This window comes from Leuresthes tenuis, unplaced genomic scaffold (assembly GCF_036924035.1).
Source record: "Leuresthes tenuis unplaced genomic scaffold, fLeuTen1.0.hap1 SCAF_6, whole genome shotgun sequence".
Lineage (NCBI taxonomy): Eukaryota > Metazoa > Chordata > Actinopteri > Atheriniformes > Atherinopsidae > Leuresthes > Leuresthes tenuis.
The window spans coordinates 26,194,042-26,211,946 of record NW_027325360.1 but is presented as its reverse complement, the minus strand read 5'-3'; the positions used below and the strand labels follow the sequence as shown (position 1 = coordinate 26,211,946).

At 40.9% G+C, this 17,905-nt stretch overlaps 1 protein-coding gene across 9 annotated transcripts in view; it reads right to left on the bottom strand.

Moving 5' to 3' along the window:
• arvcfb (ARVCF delta catenin family member b) overlaps window positions 1-17,905 on the bottom strand; it is a 192,110-nt gene that overhangs the window by 6,903 nt on the left and 167,302 nt on the right. For 7 of the 9 annotated variants that reach the window (XM_072388468.1, XM_072388470.1, XM_072388474.1 and 4 more), the window contains 7 exons: window positions 8,616-8,743; window positions 6,984-7,134; window positions 6,146-6,338; window positions 5,211-5,322; window positions 4,768-4,855; window positions 3,402-3,455; window positions 1,096-1,187 (listed from right to left, as the gene is read on the bottom strand). In XM_072388468.1, coding sequence (XP_072244569.1) covers window positions 1,096-1,187; window positions 3,402-3,455; window positions 4,768-4,855; window positions 5,211-5,322; window positions 6,146-6,338; window positions 6,984-7,134; window positions 8,616-8,743 — 818 coding nt within the window. The remainder of the gene's footprint in view (window positions 1-1,095; window positions 1,188-3,401; window positions 3,456-4,767; window positions 4,856-5,210; window positions 5,323-6,145; window positions 6,339-6,983; window positions 7,135-8,615; window positions 8,744-17,905) is intronic. The other 2 variants (XM_072388472.1, XM_072388473.1) reach the window with 1 other exon arrangement.

Sequence of the window (17,905 nt, the reverse complement as noted above, 5' to 3'; positions counted from 1 at the left end):
GCTGTCAAGAAGCCATTCTTAAGGAAGGGAAACAGGGAGAAAAGGCTGAGCTATGCCAAATGACACAAGAAGTGGACTGAAAATCAGTGGCAACAGCTCTGATGGAGGGATGAATCCTCCCCAGAGCCCGTTGACAGAGAACGGAACAAAAGGCAGCCGACATCCAAAGAAGAGCTTTGGGATGTCCTTCAAGAAGCCTGGAGAACTATTCCTGAAGACTGCTTCAATAAATGACAGAAAGCTTGTCTCAGAGGGTTCCGGCTGTGTTGGAGAATAAAGGAGCTCAGACCAAATATTGACTTTCAGGCTGGTTAGAGACACTTTCTATTTTTATCTTTTATTTATATTGTCTTTATTCATGTCCATGCGATTCAACAAAACCCTGCACCTGTCTCCGGTTTTCTTAGCGACACATAAAGAAATGAGGAGTGGCTCAAGACTTTTGCACAGTCCTGTATGTTTAAGCGACTCAAGCTGACTTGTTATTCAATTTATTTCAGAGTCTCACGAGGCATATTCCATCCATCACACACTCAAGTAGATGAAAACTAAACAACCAAAAGCACTTGCAAGTCATTTGACATGTCAGACATCCTCTGAGGCCTTTATCTTGTCACGCTCCTTTGAAACTGGATTGCCAATCAGCTTGACAATAAGCAAACTCTGGCTGCTGTGTGAACAGTCTGTATAATCATCAGACGACCCCTTGTTAATGCAGCAGTCTGTTCATTTCTCAAACAAGGCTTGTCTCTGCGAAGTGCGCTTCTTGGCGGTTCTTTTAATCAGTCTCAGATTAATTACTCAACAGACTCCAAAAGCTTACACTCAATTAACTGGTGGCTCACAGATCTGAGGCTGTCCACAGCACTGCTGCGATGGCAACATCAACAGAGAAGGACAACTTCCAGCCTCTTTATCGAATCAATATGATTAAGAACCTCTAATGAGGACCACCACAGAAAATGTGCGTAGGGAAAGGGAGAGAGAAAGAGAAAGACACAGAGAGAGGACATGTGATAACATTTTTACAAGACATCATTATTCCATCGTCTGTGCCCCCGATCCATCGTGCCATCAAAGGGGGTCTGTCTGTACCTTTGATGGTTCCCGTTCTGTCAGATCCACTGAGCCCTCAACCGTCTTATATTTGCAGTCCTTGTCCCTCTGGTCAATGGTGGAGTAACCATCTAATGAGGTGAGAGAAGAACGGTCAGTTTATTCCTCTGATTCTAGGGTAAATGCAGTAAAAACACGTGGAAAGAGACATATAGAATTCTTTCACACATCGAAACACGATGAAATAACAATGTTGGACACAGACAAGTAGACTACACATGCATATACTTAATTTGTGCTTCTTTTTACTAGTCATGTTATCTACTCTCATAGTAGATCTTAAAAAACGCATTCATAAGCGGTATTTGATGCTATCCTCAAAACTGCCCGTAAAAATGCACTTACTACGAAAATTTCAGACTGGGCCTGTGTTTATTAACTCTTTCAAGGTTGGTTGCTCGCCATATTCAGCCACTCCACATTTTATGTTTGGTTCTACTATGAGGATTAGGAGCACATGCATTTTATCATCATTCTGAACCTCAGTTCCAAAAATATAAAAATCTGTTAAGAAGTACCAAATGATGCCGTCAAGTGAGATGCATCATTTCATGGGAATTGAAATGCATAACCCACTCCCACCTGTGTGTATATACTGATGCGACTACATGCAGTTCAGATAAGAGCCGTGTTGGGTGATAGGTCAGTTTTAAAGTTTCTTTCAAGGAAAGTTGTCACAGTTCATAACATACAGTGCTTAATCTAGAGATAGTAACCATCTCAAACGCCACAAGCACGTTATCTAGTGTTGGCAGATCTTAGAACAACAAACAACCGTATTTATGAAAAAAGCCCAAAAGAAGTGATTGGGTACTATGAAAGAAGACCTGACCACCATCGACCACAAACATCTCTTCTCAATCTGTAAGATATACTGTAAGTAAACTCTAAATATTGTGTCTAAATGCATAAATGTAAATCCACAGGTAACTTGCAGCTCACAAGCTCTAAAATACGTGTGTTTGTGGTCGAATCCAGTCCTTAAACCCACTAAGCCTTGATGACAGAGTAGAAAGAGAAACTTTACTGTTGTCTCATTGCCTGACTGTCACCTTTGGGTAGGTGTGGGAATGGAGAGGGGTGGAGGGAACAGGGTTGTGAGAGTTCCTGCACAGGAGGACTAACTTTAAACTTTGCCATATATGCTAGTTCAGACAGGCAACATTCCTAATTGTTGCAAGTTCATTTAAGCAACAAGCCATAAAAATTCTGCAACCTGTAACTACCATTATATTAATAAATAAAAAGCTGTAAGTTGGCACAAACACTGCTACTGATACTTCTCCATTCTTCTCCTCTGGCACATTATTCAGCAAAGCAATGGGATACTAACAAAAAGATAGCTTTTAATTGTATTAGCAGACCCAAGAACAAGCTTTCTATTGACGGTCATCTCTGAAGCCTTTTTCGGATTTCTATCAGAAATTATTCAAATAAAGATGCGGATGTCTTATGCATCACTTTTTATCAATTGAATCAACACTAAGCCTGTCATATATTGTAAAAATACCAGATTTTAAATGTAAACTACGCTCATCTTTTGTTTTGTGGGTCTAAACAACATTTGGATGCGGACTGTAGGTTCTTAACAACTGACCAACGACTCTAGTACCGTCATGTTGCACTTCTAAAAGAAATACTTTCCGTTATGGAAAGTGAGAGTTTCGTATACTACTTTTAACTTTTGCTTTAAAGTGGAAAGTATTCGGTCCTAGCTTCAGCAATAGGCTCCAGAGACATTGAGAGATTCTTGGAATATAGAACCCCAGTGGCTCAGAGGAAAACCAGCAACATATACTCCAGGATGGTGGCTTAGGGGAAAAAAAGGACAAAAATCTTTTTGCATTACCCTCCAGGGTCACAAATGTATATTGTAAATACTCAAAAAAGAAGCTGGATTTCAACAAATATAACAACAGGAAGAATCGCTTTGATGGAAACACAGGAGAGGAAATGTACCATATGAGAAATTAAAAACACATTCATCACGCAGAAAGGGAACCACCAACATCTTTTGGTGAGCTCTTAATGAAGGCCAACTTCATACAAACATAGAGAGGGGTCTTACACACAGCATCAAAGAGCATCTGTCTGAAGTTCAGTCCAAAGCCATCGCGCCACGATCAGAGTGTCCAGTGGTTCAAATTTTTAGATCACAAATATCATGTTGGCAACGGTTATAGAACTAGCAGAAGAGATGCTGAAGCACTGCTGGATGTTGGAAATACATTAGTGGAGCGCAAGCTCTTGTTTGGCTAAGGATCATTACGTAGACTGGCTCTTACCTCGACTCAGCTCATCCATAGGTATCATATCACCACTGCCACACTCCCTGGTGCCTGAAAAGCATTCATATGCCATTTGTACACGAGTGGCTAACAGATAAACTGAGTCATTGAGGCAAAAACTGCTACTTTTCAGGGTAATGGTTCTCGGCCAGTGATCACATGATGCAAACTGAGAGTGAGCAGGCATAGGCGTTGTGATTTATGTGCATGTAAGAATGGAAAAGAACTTTAAAGGGAAAAAAATAAGCAAAAGGCCAAAAGCCGGCACGGAAAACTGCTGTTTCGCTATTGACTCCTCTGTCAAAGAGATGCTTGTCACTGGACCAATGAAAGTCCCCCAGTCCCCACTCCACCTCCTCTGTAAATACAACTGCTGTTACAGTAAACTTCTATTTCAAGTTTTCACTGTGGACACTGCACATCTAAACTACTCATCGTTCAAAATTGGGGGAGTTCATTTCATTTTAATATCCCTGACTCTATTATATCTATTTAAATCTCACAATGTGGAGTGCCAGTCTTACCTTTTAAGTATTTCGTTTACAGTGTGCTGTTTGAAACTGTACACCACATTTTGTGTGCTTTATCTTTGACTCCGACAGAATGAATAACGATTTTGCAACATTGAACACAACGCAGCTTTACGACACAGAGGGATGAGCGTTGTAATGCGGCAAGCGCAGAAAGTCCAAAAGAGCCATGAGAAAGAAATATACAAACATATCCTCAGCAAGCAGATACACACTCAGGCAGATGCTCTTTTCCAGCATATATTAGCACTTTGCTTTGACCAGCTTAGAGGACTGTCAAGGTCGCTTTGGTGTTAAGGACAACCTTGGTTTATCTAATGACTTTTCTTGGAGGGGGTGACTGAAACCAACTATGGAAGTGTTACATTCGTAGTCAAAGCCTGTTAGCAGTATCATCCTTGCCAGCTCCATTGTTGTTTCACAAACACACTGTTACACTGGGTGACATGGTTGGTTCACTGTCATGAACACGAGTGCTGAAGTTTGTTTTTAATCAGCCGACACACACAATCCTGGTGTGGAAAACATCACCGCACAAATATGTACACATCCCCGGCTGCAAATAGTCCCATAAAATCGGCGATATTTGCTCCATTTTGTGTAAGGTCCTGTTTTAGCTAATTACTGAATGTGTTTTTAAAGATTTATATTGTTAGTAGAAACTCGCTTTGTCTGTCTGTGGTTTTATTGTTTTCATGGAATTTGCTAACAATGACAAAATTATTGTCTGTTTTATAGTCGTGTCATTTCTTCTTTACCTAACCTCCCCCTTTAGTCCTCTACACAGGCAAAAACAAAGTGACACATGCTGGCATACACACTCACTAACTGACCTTGGTTCTTCTCCATCAGGGGCAGAGTGGTGTCGTCATAACCTGGTTTGCCGTTCTTGGTTGCTTTAGGGGTTGCCGTCACAGTGGGCTGGGAGAGGAGGCAAAGCAAGCAGCATTACATCACACAGCTCACACGATGAAAAAAAGCATGTACTGCAGAACAGAAACACTCTATTTTCTATTTAAAATGCTTGGCTACAGTTTAATAATTTTACAAGATTAATATTGCAAAAATGTTGCCCTGTTTTTAGAATCTCAAGATTCATCTGAAATTATTTGAAGAAATCAGAAGTTGTTAAAGAAGGCACGGAAACTTTTTTCTAAAGCAAACATGCTCCAAATATCTTTTTTCAACTACCTGATACTACGAAATGACATGTCAGAGACAGGATAATAACTTTATTACAGCTTTGTACCTGAAATAACAAATTACAGCTTTGTACCTGAAAGTGGCTCTTATTCCAGCCGTCCTTGGTCAAAGCGTTCCTCAGATCCTTATAGCTCCACACTGTCTGCAGAACATGGGACGCCGCCTTTGTTTCGCGTGCTGATTGGCTGAGGGCGCCGCAAAAAAGGAGGAAATAAATGAAGAATTTACCAGAGCAATTATTGTATGAGACCCAATCTAACCCAACGCAGCGACAGTCTCTGTGCTAGTGCAGTGCTGCTGCAATCAATCTCTGTATTCAAAGACGTCGTGTCCCCTGTCGGCTCCGGGGTTTGGTTTTTAATTTATAACCATAAGAGTGCAAGTTTCCTTTTATTGTCTACCTCTGAGCCCCCAGTGTTAATTAAAAGTGGGTGGAGCCGTCACATCAAAGAAGGCTATTCTCATGAGGAAACACAGCTCTTAGGCCTGTGAAAGAAATATGCATATATCTATGCTAGTTAGCTGCTCTTAGTGTGATCAATATTTCCTCACACAAGAACCAGCCTTTTGAAGGTGCTCTTGATCATAAAACAGAAGTGCGAAACGAGGCAAAAACTGTGGAAAGTTAAGACACTGCTTATAAAAATGATGTCAGTGACTTTCAGCATTATGTCTCACTGATACACCAACATGCATTTTTGTGACATGTATATGAAAATACTGTTTGATTTGGCTTACTGTGCATCAGTGGAGGCAGGCTGACACAATCACATTGTGAGAGTAAGTAGGCAGGTACTTCTGTGATAAGGAGGTAAATGATGCTACTAAACCGCAGCCTTTACACTAATATATTTCACTTTCACGAAGAACTACAACTAAAAAACAAAAACTTAGATAAAATAATCTACCACCATGATTCCATCTAAATGAGAGAGTTTCCCGCTCTGGATGAACATCAATCACATTCCCAATTTAACATTAGTTGTACTGTAGCTATAAAAATCTCACCTGGTCCTGTTGATGGCCACAAGCTTCTCAATGGCCTGGGCCTGGATGAGGGAGCGAGCGTTTTCAGAGCTGTCTGTAACAATCTCGTGGATGGTGTTGAGGATGGCGACCACAGTGTCCTCCTCCAGATTCTTGGCTGGTCGCTGCTGACCGCTGGGTAGGTTGCTCACTAAATCTCGCATGGCATAACTTCCTATAAGGTGGAGGGAAAAAAAATCGATCTGGTTAACTGTGATTTGATGCTCAGACGTGTCGCTGTTGACAATATATCGCAAATGTGTTGTTTCAACCCTCAATTCTTCATATATTGCTTCCAAACAGCCAATTTTTATTTGGACTGTGGCTGATCCCTTTTCCCTCATTTTCAGGCCAGTTCTCATACCCGACTATTTTCAGAAGAATGCATTTTATTGTTGGGCCACTTAACACTGACCTGTGAATCATTCAAGCATAAAAGAGAATAAAAGGCAGCCAACATCCAAAGACGAGCTTTGTATTATCCTTCAAGAAACTGGGAAAACTATTTCTTAAAAAATGACCCAAAGACATTACAGGAAAGCTGGTCTGAGAGGGTTAGGGTTGTATTGAAGAACAAAGGTGGAAATATCATTTCAAGTTTGTTAACACTGCTTTGATAAATATGCTTAAATATTTATGCTTAAATAAATCACTAATTCTTCTTTTCCTTGAAATAAATAAAGAAAAAAGTGTTTGCTCTAGTCCTGTTACACTAACCAAACATCTTGTAAAGTCTGTTAATAAGCAGTTCCTCAGTGTGCACATGGTATTTCAGTATTATTTTGAGTTTTGAGTGCGTGACATTGCTAGTGCTCTGTACCAATCAGATCCTTGTTGCGGCGGTCAATGGACAGATTGCGCAGGGCAATGGCCACAGCTCGGACCACCTTGTCAGAGTCGGAGCGTAGCAGCTCCACCAGGATGGGGAGACCTTTCTCCTTCCGCACTGTGGCTCGGATGTAGTTGGACCACTGGAGGGCAAGGAAATGGCATATTGGTACTGTGGCATTTATGATTGTTGTTCACTGCTTAAGTCCAAGACAGGTTCTCCATCTGCGTGACTAACTCACATCCTTACACTCTGGAGCTCTGAATGGACATTCAATATAATTTGTTTTAATTCAAACATCAGTAGATTTTACTTCACATTTTTTGTAACATGAAACATTCAGCTTAACATAAAAGGGTCTCTCTTCTAAGCGCTGTACCCCAAGAGATGTAATTAAGCAGCGGAGAGGCATGGCTGAGCCACCAGGTGGCAGTAGTAAGCTGTGAGGAAAGAGATCAAAGCTGTGGTGCAAAGGAAGGGCAAAGAATGAGAAAGATTTAAAACAGAAACTTCGATATCCTCTCAGGGGGCAGGACATACTTTGTCCAGCTTCCAGATGTGTTAGTGATGTGTAAGTTGCTCCAAAGGCTCCTGAGCACCACCTGGCATTCTAAACAACTTGATGATTTCACCTCAAAATGCTCACCTTAACTGCAATTGACAATGAATGAATTATTCAGAACACTAAATGGGAGACTCAGAGCTCAATTTCAACAAAAAACAAATCTTAATCTCTTCATTCACATAAGCTGGAAGAGCCTGATGCTGCAGATATAATGGGGTGAACACAGCACTGACACAGAGGCGTAACAAGTAGCACTTTCGTGACAGTACTGCTGGGGGCTAAGTGCAGTAAGTCTGCAGAAAAACATAGGTGGCCGCTCTTGCCTGAGGTGCTTAGCGTTAACTGACATTTGAGAGCTAGCCTTCCCTGTTGATAATTTACTGCTGCCTGTGAGCCACCCAGTTTCTCAGCAGCTCCACAGCTGCTCTGATTGGAAAAAACGACTGACTGTGGCTGCAGAGGTGCTCATCTAATCCATCAGTGGAGGCAGACATCTACTGGAAATGACTGCTGTGTAAAAAAGTTGCACTACAGCCCTTACCTAATCATCTAATTCCTCCGGGATGGAAGATACCAATGAATAAAAAGGTGCTATCAATAATTTCCCTGTCTTATCTTTTCTTATTGTTGAACTGCTAATGCAGATGGTGTGTATATAAAATTGTCAAATTGTACTAATTGTACAACAAAAATTTTAAAGTCTATAAATAAAAAAATGTTTTTTAGAGAGATAACTGCTATTGTCTTGCTTTATGTCCACTCACTCTGACACAGCAGCACTAATCTGTCTAAATGCCCATCCCTAACTATCACACTGCATGCTTCAATCGTGTATCTTTCTTGCTCATAAGTCATTGCTGCGTACACAGCTTTATGGTTTGAGACACTTTTCAAGTTGTTGTTGCCTCTTTAGCTTCACTGACATTTTCAACTTGTAAATATATATGTTGCTGGAAGGTCCTGACTAAGACAGAAGTTGGTAGAAAGTCAGTAAGAAAGCAAATTTTCAGAGAGCACATTCCATCTTAGTGTTGTAACCTCCCCAACCCAGAACTCACAGTCCACTGTCCAGCACTGAGGTTTTGCAGAGCCCCTGCTGCTGCCTCCAGGGTGTTGTAGTTCTGGCTCTCCGTCAGCAGAGAAAGGTAGAGCCTCACCACCTCTGGCTGGTACAGCAGCTCGAAGCCTGCAGGGGGACACAGAGAGACACACACACAAACACAGCAGTTAGAAACCCTGGCAAGAAAGATGAGCCAGCTTGGCTCTGTGATGGTGCCAGCAGACCGGGGTAATGGTTTATCTCCATCCATACGGAGTGTCTTTTGGCAAAGCAAAAGAGGAAAGAAGCTTGGTTTTTCCACATTGCAGAATACCCCTCTTATGATCAGAAAACCTTGCCTAAAATTACGAAATTTTTCATTAGTGAAAAGTTACAAAAATATGAAAAGACAGACAATTTTCTACAACTCTGCTGAACTCTAAAGAAATGGTAGAAGCATGCTGAGCAAATTTCCACGTAGCATTACAAAAACATTACGACTGAGAACACTTCGGTAATCTAGGAGAACATGAGAAGAGGTTATTGATCCAATATCTCAAGCCGAACCCAGAATATTTGAGAGGGAAGTTTATCTCACTAACACGTTAGACATTCTGCCACAGACAATCATTAGGCCTCCCTCTGATGGAAACATAATTACATTACCAGCTATTAGACAGAGCGGATACAAGGAAAGACAGAAGCATCAAATAAAATAAAATCAAATGCATTTATCCAGGGTTTTTCTTGTGTTGCACAAACAGGCTCATCATTAAATGTTTTACAAGGAACCCATGAGATATGAAACCATGCAATTAAAAGCTAGAGATTGTAGAAAAAGGTCGCTGTGGGCTATTCACCTCTTCAGAGGAAGTCATACATCTTTTAGTGCAGGATACGTCACACTGCAGGAATGGAGGATTATGGCTTCCCAGAAGGAAAAAAAAAAGTTATTTTCTATTTTGATAGCCCTTCATCCATTTTTAGGTAAACTGTACGTTAAATTTAAAAAGCAGTCAAATAAAAAGCCATTGCCTTATAGATCTAAACAAAGGCAGAAGCAAGGTTTAACCGACTCCAGCACTCAAAATCACAAGTTAGCTGATGCTACGAAATTGGTGGATAAAATGGTCTTTTATAGAAATTCAGCTTCCTTCATATACTCTGCAACAGCACATAAGCAATTTCAAATTCTTCTCACATGCCTCAAGGCACAAATCAAAGAGAATATAACATACTGTTTCTTCCCATGTCTACTGAGGCCAGTGTTTCCAAGGTTCTATTTGAAAACCCCTGCATTATGTGGGCAGGGATATATAGTAACCCGATTTGGCTGATGCACACAGCCTGAACGGGCTCTCAGTATGTTTTCTGACACGAGAAAAAAACCTTTTTAAAACAAGAGTGGCTTGCGTCCAGCTATGAAAGTGTAAATCAAGTCCAATAAAATGGGCAACTAAAGGTAATGACTCTTGTTTATTGACTTATCTTTAATATATGACAAGAAAACAGCCAGAGAGTGAAGAGTGTCATTCTTGTTCTTGGGAGGTACTGAAACACATAAACTCACATTCATACCTCTAAATCCACATCTCACACCCATAATTTGCTGAGAGCGGAAGCCTGGGTGCACCCTCAGACTGCCAGATTCAGACACAGTTGTTAACACTCAGAAACTATGGTTTTCTTGCCTGTGGCGTTTTCCCCTCAAAATCATGCCTCCAGAATGTGTGTGGGAGGAACTGCCAGATTGGGCTAATGTTACCGGAGGAGCTGCTTGAGCAATGTTGAACTTATTTTAAAAGAAGCAGCAGAACCAGGAGTTGTCAGAGCCCAGTTGTAACCATGTGCTGCAGGATGAATCACATGAATACGTTTTCTTGGGGGCAACGCAGGAGGGGAGAGCCTACAAACCAAATACTCGGCAACATTCTGCATGTGCCACATATTTCAAGGCCTACTGGGTGCACACTAAGCATGCTGAAAACCATCGGGCCTGTTGATAGACATTCCATCTCCAAGGCAGGCTCTCCGCACACAGTGTGAGCCACGCTGAACCTTTCCAGCATTTGCATGCACCCTTAAACCCTAACATCTGTTCCAGCGTCTTTTGATAACATAATCTCGAAGTAGACATTCCCTCCATCCTGCACATCTTCAGGTTTTTGGTCTGGCAACCAAGTGAAGTGACTTATGAAATTGGTGTTTTACAAATAAAGGAAACAAATTAAATAAAAAAGGCTATATGTACAGTTTAACAGAGAGAATGAGAAGGGTGAGAAATGCATACGGCCTTTAAAAAATCCCTTTAATCACAAATGGAATTTTTTTGTAAAGCTACAAATTGTGTCTGTCAGAGCTCTTGTTCAGTTTTTGCAACAAGCGGCCCATCCAGGTCCCTGAGCTTCGCACTTGTCAGTTTGCACTTTTTTGGCAGCTATAAACTGTAGTTGTTGTTGTTGTCATCAGCAGTCACCTCCAAGCCTTTTGGCCTGTTAGTTGTCAGTTTGTTCAGCAGAATAACAATTTGGGCAGGGAGATGAGCTGTCAGTGTGATGTGACCACAGCCTTAAACTCAGTGATAGACTGAAAACATGATCAAATGTTCATGTTCATTGGAGTGTATGCAAGTGAACCTCTGAGCTTCCCATTTTTTTAATCATGTGGATACTTGTATTCACACACTGTATACGGTACAATTTCAATTTTATTCAATATAACTATACAGCACTGTGGTGGTCCAAGGGCCAAATGTAGTCTAAGGCCACCAATGGCTGTTGAGTTTTAACCATTATTTTGTCACAAGTGAGGCAGTATGCCTAATGGGACAAGAGAATATTACTGTGTTCAAAGTGCACAGATTTTCTTATCAAAAACTATGAATTGGCAGCCATAGCTACATGCTGTCATACAAGCTTTCTAAACAGAGGGGAGCGTTTTGAATGAAAGAGGCAGCTAGCATACTGTGGCCATGTTTTAATTCCATTTTCACAGTTCAATACGACTCTTTGGGAAAAAAGGGTTGCCAACCTGTAGCTCACTTACAGACAGTTATAGAGTTTTACTGTATTTACATAATTCTTGAAGTCCTATTGTTGAATATTTTCATACCGGATACATTTTAATAATACATTCAAGTGTGTGCAGGATTTTGATATTGTAGCAGATCATGGAGCTAATTTTCAATTCAATAAAAGTGATCATGTTTTATAAGCCAACATTAACTTGTAAAGAAAACAGTAGTTATATATGCTAATTAAAAAAAATAGTTCAATATTGCCAGAAAATGCTCATACCAAGAGCAATGCACGATAATCTGACACCAGAGACAGAAGTGTGCGACCAAGATCAAAATATGCTATGAACTATCTCAAAATACGCTATAACTAATAACTTTTAAGTCTTGCTATCATCAGTGCCAGCTGCTCATGAGTCTATTTCCAATGCTTGTATGTTGGCGGGGCGCGTCACACACCGTGGCCTTCTTTCCGTGACTCCTGCTGAGCTCTGATACATAACCAGAGCATGCAAACACATTCAAACACACCCATCCAAGCTCATCTCTAAATGAGGTGAGAGGGGAGGAGCAGCAGGTTATTTTTCAAAGCGGAGGATGATGGTGACAACTCTTGCAATTGAGGTGAAGCTCAACTAGTTCCCGATAAGGGGCTTTGTGGCACTGTGGAGCAAGAAAACTGGGTTAGAAACAAAGTTTAGTTGAAGTGACTGAGTGACGCTCAGCTAACAGCTACAACATTAACTGGGTTCAAGTGGCTAAACAATTGGCTGCATTCGAGGCCAGCATATTACAGTATGAGAAGGCTGGTAAATAATAATGTATACAGGTACAGACAAACATGTATGTAGACATAATATGTTCCATATTCACACATTCTCTGAAGAGCACTCATCTTAGCTCTTAGCTCGTTGAGTACATTTGTACAAAATAGGACACACACCTCTGCAAACACCTCTATTCGTACTTGTAAATCCACAAACACACAAAGCACTTGCCCATGCTCACATACGCCATGTACAGGGTCTCTCAGTGCATCTACGTAAGCGCTCCAATTATTTACTGCTTTCAGTTCCATTTCAAGCATGCTTACAGCAGCACAGCACTTCCAAGAAGGGGGGGGGGGGTCATAAAGCTATATTGGGCTCTACAACTCACAGGAAAGAATAATGATCAGAGAATGATGGAAACACAGAAATTGATACCATCCCTTATATCTGTCATTCTCAATGAATTCCTATAACTGCACTTCTAAAGAAGGATGAACTTGTCTTCTTTACAGGTAAAATGCAGAAGATATAGAAAGAAAAAGACAGGATATATGCTTGTAGAGCAATGCTGACCCAAGGGTCACATTTTCCCCCAGCAAAAAGCCACATAAATAAATGAAACTATTCCAGTGGGGAAGCCTCAAGTTTCTGATCTTATTGCACATCTGAAACTCATGCACGTTTAACCCCACCAGCCTCATCTTTGTGTAAGTACACACAGCTCATAGGAGAGTGCTATGGCGTTACCAGAGACCTGCCCAGTGCAGAGCCACAGCGTAGCAGAGTGATGGCACATCATTAAGAGCAGAACGCCATAGACAGAATAATGATTGGGACTCTCTCTGAGTTCATTAAAAACAAAAAGGTGAGTGGTGGAGCCACATAAACAAAACAAGTCAATTGGCATGTTTCACAGAGAGGCTTAAGAAATACCTTCAACACTTCTGCGTGCTTCTTTGATGCGGCTGTTTATGCTGCTTGAGGCAGCACCAGATGGGTGGCATTAAGAGAAAGTGTCATTTTTCCACAACATGATGAATAAGAAGAATTGGACTGACTTAAAGTGTATGTAATTAATCTGTAAATACAAGAGCCAGCTCTGGAGAAGTTCAGTGAATAAGTGTTTATGATAGCTACAACATTCATTACGTAAGGTCAAGCATGGCTCTTATAAAGGCTTAATTTGTCAAACTAGTGCAACAAATTCTCATAGGCTGATCATGATGTCATTTTTATATTTTATTCAGTTTAGTAATGGTTGTAAATACAACAGCTCTAATACAACTAAACTTCTTTGGGAAGGATGGCACTATCCTTGGAAATGGGTACAAAAGAGAAGTTTACTGCCTGTTTTAAAGCTTACGTGCTATGACACCTGAATATTAGTGAGGGTAATTGGAATTCTGATTACTATTTTGTATGCTGAAGATACATCCTAATGTCAGGTGTGAATGTAATTAGGCTCTGACATGTGATGCATGTTAATGCTGGGTGTAAATCTCACAGAAATAAGCCTAATTGACTTTCAAATTCCCTTCTCACTGCACTCTCTAGTGTAATTTCTGTAGTGGTCACCGCTGTGAAAATCTACTCCTCCACAAAGGTTACACTAGAAACAAATAGTCTTTTGCAAATATAATTTGACTAATGTCTGATTTAAAACATGCCGTTGTTCATATCCTGACCAGGAGGGAGAGGACATTCCTTCTCTATCCACATCATTCCTGACAAACCTGGGGCAGAGAGGAGCCAAAAGAGAGTCTGCTGGTCTGCAAGGGGCTGTTCACCTTCCAATCACCCCTTCAGACTGACAATGCTCTGGAGTCAAAGCCTTATTTTATCCTTTCATAACCAGTATGCCCTATCCGCAGATTGACAACTCTATGGGCGTCTCCGGGGCAGCACACATTAGCATACCCACATGGTGATTGGCCTCCGTTTGCTGCATGTTGACAAAGAGAGGCAGAAGGTGGCCATTGGATCATCTCTTGGACAGCTACCCATATGTTTTGAGCCACAAAAATGTCCTAGGATGATGGGGTGGTTCAAGAAAAGGAAGCGGGGGTTGCAGAAAAAGGCAGAGTGCTGAAAGCACGAGGCAAATGTGCTGCTCGGACCCTTCTGTCATTCCCTCCCTCGCTCTATGCCATTTCCCAGCAGGGGTACTGCTCCAGCACTCCCATAAGTCTGCTCCATGAAAGCTGGTTTCCAACCATTTCACATAATGGGAGCCTTTGCTGCAAGCTGCTTTTGCATTGACAAGGGGCTACTTCCTCTTCCCTGTGCTGATAGATCAGAGAAGTCCTGCTATGGGCTTTTTGTACAAAGAAGACATCAGATTTGGTAGCAAAAACCTCCTGATGAACTGAAACCAAAATGTCTGAAATGTACTTTTCTCTCAAAATCCATTAGAAATGGTCTATCTCTCCAGTTGCAACCTTTAAACTTTGGACTAAACACAGATCCAGTGGGTCTTTCAGAGTTGAGCCATAGTTACATTATGTTTTCTGTGGCTCACTCAATAACCTGCCTTGCAGCTATCTGGTCTCTCAGCAGATAAACAGTGGTAATGTTACACCTTTTTGCTTCCAGTGTCCCTCCTGGTCATGGAATAGTGTATTAGGATCTGATATTGAGGTGTTAGTTTGAATTAGAATGTCTGTCAGGTGAGGAGGTTATTTCCCTTCAGGCAAAAATCATATCAACAAGACATGCCACTTTTCAAAGTACAAAATATCTTTTCTACACACGTTGCTGTCAAGAAAATGGCTTTCAAACTAAATATAACATAATGTTCACACATACTGACACATATAGTGTACTGCGTCCTGCTGAAACACAGGGTACTGAGGATGTACAAGCTCTCTCTAATTTATGCAGAAACAAGTGCTGGCAATTCTAAGGATATATCAGCGCTTGGTTACAGAACCAGTGAGACTGTCTATACCACTGAAACTAGGTGCTGGCAAGTTGATATATTTCCCCACATGTCATGATGGTGTTATTAGCGAGATTCACTTCTGCTGACTGGTGTGTTGGTGGTCCTTCGGAAAATAATTCAATATTCAAGATATTCATCTTCAAAGATTGGTGTCTTACTCCAGTCAGCTTGCAGGTATCACAGTCCAGCCCCAGTCCCACCTCATTGTCTGAATATGGTCATTTTCTGGTACTAAAAAGACCAAGACGGTAATGGCACAATGCCAAACTCAAAACTTCAAAATGTCAGATCACAAGGCAGTGGGTAGCATCACTTTGATTTTTTTGTCACATATGACATACAAGTTAATGCATAACATGAATAGTGTTCAAAGTTAGTGCAATTTAGTGTGACGATGTAATATGTTATCGAATACTTTTGATACACCCCTTTAATGGTTTTCTTTAAATTAGAAAAAGTGTTAATGTTGTAGCTCAGTTATGACTGCATTATTTCTAACAATAGATTAAATAAAGACAGCAGCAACCTGTCATTAAATGCTGTCCATGTTTGGTGTATTGGCTTTGCTGTGAGGAGGAATATATTCTTTGCATGGGCATAAGAATTTTTCAAATTCTGAACAGCATGAGGTTTTTCACTAACTTTTAGTAACACAAGTATAGTTTGATTGCAACTCTAGATTACTGTGGCAGAATTCAAGAGCAGATTAAAACAGCAATAGTGCAGCTTAACTGAGGAGCTTGTAGCGAGTGTTACTTTTAGTGATACCATCACCAATAACCTACTTTTGCTATTAAATGAAAGAGTAGAAAGACCAACAGAGAGAAGGTCTACCCTCAGCTTTATGTCATAATCATCTGTTACAATCATAAAAAGTACTACAAAATGGTTCTAATTCACACCCACTTTTAAATGCCATTTAACCAATTCCCTAACAGTAATAGTGTGAGAAAGACTCATTGTTTCCCAAAAAGCAATGGAAAAACATGTGGTAGTTTGATAGATCGGCCTCTCTGCTAAGATATTAATGTAGCTGTCAAATGAATGAGCATACGGCTGACAGCTGCCATCTTGAGTTGTCCAATGATATGAACGACTGCGAGTATTCAGATGGGACTATTTCCTTGTTCTGTCTTCCATCCCGGTTGATTGGAGGGCAGCTTTACAGCTGCTGTCTCATACTGTTAAAACTGCTTACACACACAGCCATAAAGCTGCTGGAGAATATGTCAGGCGATAAACACAAAGCAGATTATCTATACTAAGCTATCAGGTTTGCTTCAAATGAAGCACAGGTACAGGGGAGGTACATTTCTTTTCTATCCCTCTGTCCCTTTCACTGCCATCATTCTTTTCTTGCATGTCTCTTTTCCCTGCTTGTCCCATCACCTGCCATACGTCCACCACAAACCCAAAATGTAGCACATGGAACAGAAGTGCGTTATGAACTAATGTAGAGAAGTAGCATAACTAGACAAGACTACACAACGGTAGTTTTAGGGTTGCTATAGAAACCACCCTCTCCATCACCACTAACAAATCTGCTTTATCTTTATTCCTCATTTGAGACAGTCAGGCCAAAGCAGGGAAAAGCAACAATGCTTTTCAATCTGGATTTAGCATCGAACAGCAACTAGTGATTTAGCACATGAGCTTCATTAAGAGGGAATATGTTGAGTACAGGGACTGAAAGACTGAAATTGCCCACCAGAGTAGTTTATAAAGATGTTTCTCTCCTTATCCTTACCTCCACTCCCCTTAATTTCCACAGCAAGTCTAGCCTGAGAGATGCAATTAGTGGCTAAACCTTGCTCGTGCCCAGCGTAGGAGCAATGGCTCTGTCAGACACTCAAGTGTTTCAGACTGGGGAGGTGTGTCTGCGCTTTTCGAGTGCTTTAATGTGGGTTCCTGTGTGCATGGCTGTTTCTAAGACTGAACAGTATATCAGCATCACCTCGAGTGTCTGCTGTGCTTACCCAAGCGAGTCACATCCTCACCCAGACACAAACTGAACTAAAAACTTAACACTTAACTCAGGGAAAGATATAGATGAGAGGAAAGACACAAAGAGAAAGACAGAGACAGAAAAGAAAGAAATGGATAGATCCCACAGAGTAAGCAGAGGTGGGTGGTACGTGTTCCATACCTTCTCACTCGCTTACTTGACACTAAAAGTCTAAAATACAAGCTTAAATTGTCAGGGTGATGTCGTGCTATCACAACAAATTCCAGCTTAGAGTCGATTCCCAACATGTAACACTTCACTACATTTGAGAAGAAAATTAAAGAGCTATAATGATGAGAAAGATGGAACAGCTGGCAGAGTGGGAAACAGAAAGGTATGAAGACAAAAATGGGGATGGGTTTAGGAAAGGAAGAAAATGCAAATAGAAAATAGAAAAGTAAGGCTGGGAGTGAGGAGGAGGATGGAAAGTGACACACGAGAAAAGGACAAGTGAAGAGGAGAGGAATAATATGATGAGTTCATAGGATAGGAGCGAAAACATTATACAGAGTAAGGAGGTGAAGGAGGGGAAGGTTGTGGTGAGAGCAGAAATAAATTGTGACTGACTGGATTTGAG